The sequence below is a fragment of the Drosophila takahashii genome, chromosome 3R, assembly GCF_030179915.1.
Source record: "Drosophila takahashii strain IR98-3 E-12201 chromosome 3R, DtakHiC1v2, whole genome shotgun sequence".
Taxonomy (NCBI): domain Eukaryota; kingdom Metazoa; phylum Arthropoda; class Insecta; order Diptera; family Drosophilidae; genus Drosophila; species Drosophila takahashii.
The window spans coordinates 36,774,482-36,782,802 of record NC_091681.1 but is presented as its reverse complement, the minus strand read 5'-3'; the positions used below and the strand labels follow the sequence as shown (position 1 = coordinate 36,782,802).

The window sequence follows — 8,321 nt, the reverse complement described above, 5'->3', positions numbered from 1 at the left end:
AGTTGACTGTGCAAATTTCTATTTAATTCGAAATTTATTGCAAGCAATTTTCTTTTTGCTCGTATTTTTTTTATGCTTCTAGCCTTAAAGTGCTCGACTGGTTTTCTTTGGTTGCCTGGCGGGCAATTGAATTGCAGTTTTGTATCTTGAGCAGGCGACCGCAGTCGAGAGTTGTCGAAAAATTGCAGCTGGTTGTTTTGAGTTCAGGGTTAGCCAGCAGAGTTTTGCTTCATTAGCCATGCAGAGCGGAAATAACAATAATAAGAGTGAGAGTAGTAGCAGGAGCCGAAAACAAAATCCTTCTTAAATTGTATCCGAAATTGTTTTTATTCCCGGTTACCCGAGGGGCAGGCAAAACCAGAGAGAAATGCACGTTAATTTTCACTTCCATTTGCATTTGCATTTCGCTGACGAACTGTGGGCGGCTATATATATTTAGGGTATGGGGGCGTGGCCAGCTGTTTTCGGTGGCATCATTTATATTTGATGTGCCCGCTATTGTTGCATCTTAGGGCAGCTTAAGTTGCCATTAATGCCAGAGTGTTCTCCGTGAATTTCCGAATGCTCGATCCAAGGATCCGAGCCCTTTCCTTTTGGCACTTTGCCCCCGGGATGCTTTTAGTTTGCTAAGTGAGTTTTCCAGTGAGTTGAAGCGCAAGTTCTTAAATTATTGTTAACCCCCCTTCGCCTCAACAAAGGTCGGCTGCTCTTTAAGTCTTCGTCCAGTAATTAATTAACTTTGCTTGCTCAAGAAATTAAATACAAATAACTTTGATATTTGTTTGCCCAACTGGATTACACATCTCATTTTGCCCTAAATGTTGGTTAAAATTCCACTTTAACTCTGCCCATTGAACTTATCACACTAAGCCAAGTCATTTTGGCCAGGTCTACTCGATTGTTTGCCCAAATGTGCATATACATACGAGTATGTAAATCTATAGGCTGGCCTGTCAATTTCCTCGTCTCAAGTGTAATTGCTGTCTGAGCATAATTAATGTCTGTGTGTGGATATTTCATATTTTAATGATGGAAAAATATTTGAGCTCCCAACGAGTGGCATATAAATTAAGCCATTGAGTTACTGGCCCAGTTTATTATGCGTCCGGATTATTATTATCGAGTTCTTAGCAAAGCAATTTAGTTAAAATGCATTTTGTTTCATTTTGTGCCATTATTGCTTTCGAACTTTGAAATATACGACGTAAGGTGAATCGATGGGGCAATATTTGATAAATCTTTTGCACACACAGACAGAGAGCCCTGCTTATCCCTTGCTTACCCCCACTTAACAAACAAAAACCTGGAAAAAGCTGGACGTTAGTAGGAATCCCTGGCCCTTGGGTTCTGACCATATTGTTGCTGCACAAAAAAAAATTAATTATTACCTTATTTCATATCAATAAAAAGTCGATATGATTAATTTTAAATCTAGTATTTTTTGAAGAAATATTGTAAAATAAGATAAACGTGATCTTTGTTTATATCACAATGATATGAAAACCTGATCTTCAAAAATATACGAAATCTGATCTTTTATCCATTTTTTTCCGTGTGCCCTGGTGCTTATGGCTTGCTTTCTATTCATTTCATTTCGTTTCATTTCAATATGCATTTTATTTGCTGAAAATGTTTAATCGATTTTATGCAAATCATTTCCATTTCTTTGCCTTCTGCTGTGCGGCTGTTGTGTTGCACAGAAAGAGAGAGCTCCTGCAAACACTCGAAAACCATTACAAAACAATAATAATAAAAATCTTGGCCTGCTCCTGGCCGCAAATAAATTATTTCTGATGGAAGGCCAGCAAAGAAAAAAGAAGAAGAGGAGAGAGACAGGGACGGGGCATGCAAATGTATGCAAACAAAGAAAACTTCCTAATGGAATTTTCCACATGTCGGACATATGCATAAAACCTTCTAAACAAACCCGGTCCTCGGTCCTCCGAAGCTGTGGGCACTTTGCTGTGACCATTTTGTTTGAAAGCACTTCACACACGCACGTCAAAAACTGTGTCCAAAAATCGAAAAAAAAGAATCGAGATGGGAGGCAAAAAAAATTGCAAAGGATTTGGCTGTGCAAAAAGATGGCGTCAAGCTGTGCAATTTTGCCAGCGATTCGATTTGGTTTCGGCAATCCCTTTGGCAGTATCGTTTTGGATTTGGATTGTGGGCCAAAGGGCGGTTCAAGTGAGTGGCCCTTCACTCGCACATTCTGACCCCTTGACCCCGAAACCCCCTGCTAACCCCCTCCTAACCCCCAGTTATGTGTAAGTAATTTTCGTCGTTGTTGTTCTTGCTGCTGGTGTTGTGGGATATGCTGCATTGCGGTTTTGGTGCAACAAGCTAATGAGTTTGTGGTTGCCAGGACACCGAGCATAATTGCTTTTAATTGCAATCAGCAAATTATGCATACTTGTAGTTGTGGTCCCCCAACCAAACGCAACCCCAAACGTTTCTGAAAAATAGCCCCGAAAAATTGTAGAGCTCTTATGTAGAGCTGAAATTCCGCCAGTGGCTTATCTTGATGGTATTAATTAAATTCCTTAGGCCAGGTAATTTCGTTGAGTTCCAAGGGCAATCTAATAATGATTTCCATTGAAATTTGCATTTTTAATGTATCTATATTTATATTGATTAGCTTGTACGAAAACAAAGAATGTTTACATTTTGTATAATTATAGAAATATTTTAAATTTAATTATAATAATTATTTCTTCCTTTTCTTTTTTATTCAATATTTTTTGTGCACTACATTTATACATAAATATTCGTGAAATTGATGGTATACAATGTACTCATTATTTAAATTGTTTGTTATATTTTTATAAATATTTAAAATTTAATTATTTCTGTCTTTTCCTTTCAATACTTTCTTTGCTCACTTGCATTGCATACATTCTTCTTTTTATCTTGTCCTTTATTCGCGACATTCATTGCGATCTTATCGGGGACGACTTTAATTGAAATTCCGACAAATCAAATTAGCCAAAAGCAATTAGCTAATCAGGCTTTAAGTGCGGCGGCCTTTAAGCTGGAAAAAACACTCAAAATGTGACGGCCAGCGGCGGAATTGGCCAACTTTTGGGCAAGTTGAACAATTGAAACAATGGGCCCACCATAAAGTTTGCCACCAAACAGTTGGCCACGGAAACCCTTCACATCCCTTCTGTCAGTTCAGTTCGGTTCCGTTCAGCATTCCCCATTCGATTTAGCCTTGGAGCGCTTAGAGTTTGAGTAATGGAACTTCAAAAACGCAGCCGCCGCAAAACATGAAAACTAAAGCCGCTTTTGTGTGTGCGTGTGTGTGTGTGGGGAGCGTAGTGTAAGGGCAATTAAAGGGCACAAGCAAAACCACAATAGGATTATCAGTTTTATGCAACAGCCAATAAAGAGCAATGAAAGATCAAATGGGATTTTTTGTCCTGCTTTTTGTGCTGCCAAACAAAAGGGTTTGTTGGGTTAAAGGTAGTTTATGCTAGTTTTACTTGCTGCAAAAGTAAAATCCATCTTTAATATTAAAAGATAAATGTGGCTAGGATGGGAATCTGGATCAACTTAAGAGGAAAAGCAAAATAAAAGGAAAAAAAAAGTTTTTCGTTTTATAAGATTAAATTGAAACTTAAGTTGGTATAACACTAGTATCTTGAAACAAAACTCTAATTATAATAAAATTAAGATTATCACTTCAGTATCTCGAAAATAAAATTCTTATTATGATAAAATCAATCCTAAAATATAAAATTATTGTTAAGATTAAATGAAGATTAGAATCTTAGAAAATAAAATTCTTATCATGATAAAATCAAGATAAGAACTTTAGTATTTCAAAATTAATTTCTTTATTATGAAAAAACCAAGGTTCTGCCGGCCCTTACAATCGTGGCTCTAAATTGAAGAGAATTGAAATGACACTGAATATTTATTTTTCATCCACCGACTTGGCATTCGAATCGCGCCTTTCTTGGACTCATTAATCGTCTTTTGATTCGTTTTTTCGCTTACTTGTAACTGGCACTCATTCATCATATTCAGCGTCAATTATTGGGCCGCTGCATCTGCCAGAGATGCATCTATCTTCATTTCCATCAACGCATTACATCAGCTACAGCTGCCCCTTAGGATGCACCAAAAAAACACAAAAAAAGAGGGCGTGGCAGAGCCCAAAAAAGCCCTTAATAATCTGAAGCTTAATCTGCAGTAATTGATTTATCGCATGGCGCCTCAACTGCAGACAATTAAATTACGATGGGCCAAAAACAAAACAAAAACAGGAAAAAAAGCGAACGATGAATTTTATAATTTTTATTTGGCCTTTTGTTTGCTTTGGGGTCGCGGGCCAAATCAATTGCATTTGTATTATTGTTTTAATGCAGCAGCTAAAAATTTATGAAGGCAGGATAATGGTAGAACAAAGGTAAACAAAAAGTTATTCAAACATTTGCAGTGAAATCCGGAAAAGCCTCGAATAAAACTGAAACGAAATGAGTGTTAAAAAAATACGCGAAATCGATTTCATTTTGTTTCCTGATTTCTGCATGTTAATTGTGTTATTTTTTGTGAAAATATTTTGATTATGCCCGTCGATTGGTTTGTTTTTCCGCCAGGTTTTACAGCATTTGCGCCTGGCTTTGGTGTTGTTTAAACAGAAAAATGTTTTTCTTTCTTTGCGGCTTTCGCAAACTGACAGCCGCGGGGGCATTGACATTTGCATGTGTGACTGTAGTTTGTTTGCTCGCATTCGAAATGTGTGTGTTGTGTGGGGCAAACATAAACACACACCTTGACACGTCCACAAACCAAGTGCTTAGGTTATAAACGTTGACAAATAATTGAGCAAAATGCCAGCAATTCAACTAATTGGAAACGCTTAATGCGAAAGCGAATGCGAAACCAAAGCCCAGAACGGCAAAGGCTAATGAAATTATTTGTGGCAATTATATGGCACCCAAGGGTGTGTTTTTGAGCCATCCAAACGATACAGATACACAGACATATACACCCAAAAAAACTTGATATGAAACAATGGTCGATTTTACGTAATGTGGTATCAATTTTGACTTAATATGCTCGAAAACGTAAAAACGATATTTCGGTAATATCAATTTTACATTAAAAAGCATGGCGTCATATTTAGCATATTTGGGTCGCCATATTGCTTCTTGCTCTCTTTTTCGAATATCTCCTAGATATTATTTAATATACATTTTACTAGTATTTTATGGTAAAAACAATATGTGTGAAATACAAGAAATTTACCATGGGAATATCGATGTTTCCGTTTTTTTTTACTGTTTTTTTTGTGTGTATATGGGGTAGCTCTCTCCGGGTTCATTTATTTAATGATTTCTTTTCCAGGGCATCGTGGCAGCAGGTCATCATCTGGCCGGGCTTCAGATACTCCAGGGAGGGCACATACCGAGGACCTGCGATGATGATGTGCTGCATGTACTCATTGAAGACATCCAGATTCAGATACCGCCACTTGGGACACTCGTATCTATGGTGATGTCGAATGTTCGGATTGAAGACCCACTGGCGTTCCTGGGGCTTCTGCATCTGCAGTGGTTCCTTTAAAGGCGACGTGGGATCCAGAAAGTTGTGGGTTATCGAGAAGGAAAGGCCCAGATTGATCATCGACTGGATTTGCGGCATGTCCAACAGCTCCTGGAACTCCGCATCCGAGTGTTTGGTCTTCAGAACAGTGGTATACCAGGCGGGCATTAGATTAAAGCGTATCGCCTGCATAATGGTCACCGCAAACTCTTTGCGATTTTCCCAATCGTAGAATAGCCATCTCACACCACTCATAAACATCTCCATCTCGGAATTAACACACATATTTATGTGACCGAGCAGCTGGAAGACGTGCCTGGGTTCCAATGCCAGATATTCCTCCGTGGCCACGGCCATCAGAAAGTAGTTATGAATGCGGCCCAGCATCAGTTCCTGCAGAACAGCCGCCTTCAGGGGCAGACACTCGAGATACAATCGAAAGGCCTCGAAGCCATTAAGCAACTTCGGATTGTCCAATCGACTCCACAGATGGGCGTTTAGCTCTGGAATTTCAAGGAAACTGGCAGTCATATAGAGTTCCACAATGTGTTTTCGGGTTAGTTTGGCATTCGCATGGGTCATCCATTCGTAGGCCAGCTCAAAGCCCTTTGGCGTTACCATATCCGTAGTTAAAGTGACTGAATCCACCCGGTTAAATTGCTTGAAGTATTCGGTGCACACCTGCAACACAGGTAAATGGCACTTGAAGGACTGGTCGCCCACATGGATCACTACGTCTGTGCACTTTTTGTTCTCCAACAGATCCGTTATTCCCCGGACCATATACTCCTTGCTGCAGCCGAAAGTGAAGTGGAGATCTTGCCTGGACTCCATGAAGCCCATGTCCTCTAAACGGCATTCAGGCAGGGTTTCCCAGGATTTATTTTCCTGTTTTTTAATGCTTTTGGATATTTTTTCCCGTAGTTCTTTATCACTAAGGGTAATAAAGAATCAAAGAAAAGATCAAACTGCTAATATTTTTTAAAGATCAAGGTTTTCATATAAATTTGAAATGAATAAAGGTTAAATTTATTTTATTTTAAATTTGGTATTTTAAAATAATAAATCTACAGTTCTTATGAAATAACTGAAATGATAAAATATCAAAGTGATATGTTTAAATTTACCATTTATCATATCGAAAAAGGTAGAATTTAGGCCCATCTTACATATTACATTTTTTTGGAGTATTTTTTAAACAGGAAATCCAGAAAGTTTATTTTAGATTACTTACATTTTGCATAACTCCTGTTCATCTTCGTCGACCTCCAAGCTACTTGGCGGTTCCTCCAGAGAACTGCTAGTTTTCTCCTCCAAACTCATTGCTGCGATTTGAATTTTGTTTGTGGATATATGAGGGTAAAGAAAATAGATGTGTGTGCTAACAAAAAGCAAAGGGAAAACTCATGGCGCACTGATGTTTGGCACTCGATTTGCGGCATTAAAAGGATCATTTGCGGCTGGCAAAGGCCGCAAGTAGCAGACCACACTTAAACTACATTTAAGGATAGCTCCTCTGTAGCTTCCTCGGATTTGGGGATGCTAATACCTACAACCTGGGCAACTTTACGTTTTAAGTGGCCGGGGGGCTCAAGGGCTTAGCCCGGGGGCTTTTCGAGTGGGCCTGTTTATCTATGCCCATACAGTTTGGAGTGCTCTTGGTGCTCGGAACTCCCCCTTTCACCTTTCACCTCCTCGGCTCATATCGGTGTAGCTGCCGCAAATGCCAGTCATTACATGCAACGATTGTGAGCTGGCCAAGATTTTATGTTCCAACAACAAACAGACAAGGCCCAGACTGACAGGGCAGAGGGAGATTTCCCGACTAGGGATACAGATGGTATGGGGGCAACAGGAAAATTGAGCTTAAGTTGCAATTAAGCAATTGCCCGGTCACTCCACATGCCCCTGCTCCTTTTGGAGCCCCGGCTAATAGCAGCAAGCAAACTCAAGTGGCTGCTAACTTGGCTTTTGAATGGAACAGGACGACCATCGCCATCCCCCAGCTGCAAATCATGCAAAATCGCAATGAAATGCCAGCTGCCAGCTGCATGAGGTGAACTTTGCTTTGGGAATCCCCCTCCACTTTCTTTTCTATTTATGTGCAGTTGCTTTCCAATCACCAGCCAGCAAACTTAATACAATATTTAAGCCGCAAACGTAGCACAATGTAAACCAAAGTAATCTCGAACTCAGCTCCGGCTGTGCAGCAAGCAGCTCGGTTTGGTTTGGTTCGGCTCGGTTTGGCTTGGCTTTCCTGTGGCAAGTGGCACGACTTGCGGCCAACTGCGGCAGAGCACAGTCAAGACTCGAGAAGAGATGAAGGAAAAAAAAAAATAGGGAAAAAACAATTCCAGCATTGAGGCAACTTCGCGTTTTTTAAGTGGAAAACTTTGGCCCTTACATTTGGCCATGGGGCATGCTGGTTGCAGTGAAGCTTAAAGTGCGCCTCAGTGCCTCAAATGCAGTTCAAATGTGTCCGGCGAATTTGCAGGGGAATTGCGGTGACTGACTGACCTACAGAGGGAAAACTAGAAGTAATTCAATTCAATAAAAATATTAAACTGGAAAACATTAAAGAAATATTAATAAAATTTGCAAGTCTTTTTACTAATTTTTGTTAATTTAATTTAATTTAATAAAAATATATAACTAAAACACATACAAAAGAAATGATTAAAACTTTTAGTTCTTTTGTTTAATTGTTGTTAACTAAATTAAATTCAATTAAATAATACTTTAATACTTTTGATACTTTATTAAACTAG

General features: G+C 39.2%; 1 protein-coding gene across 1 annotated transcript; it reads right to left on the bottom strand.

The window, feature by feature from the left end:
* Window positions 1-5,189: 5,189 nt before the first annotated feature.
* Window positions 5,190-6,957, bottom strand: LOC108065582 (kelch-like protein 40b). The gene is made up of 2 exons (XM_017153600.3): window positions 6,788-6,957; window positions 5,190-6,487 (listed from the first exon to the last, which is right to left on the bottom strand). The coding sequence occupies exons 1-2, from the start codon at window positions 6,874-6,876 to the stop codon at window positions 5,329-5,331; spliced, it is 1,248 nt and encodes a 415-aa protein (XP_017009089.2). The 5' UTR covers window positions 6,877-6,957; the 3' UTR covers window positions 5,190-5,328.
* Between the last annotated feature and the right edge of the window lie 1,364 nt (window positions 6,958-8,321).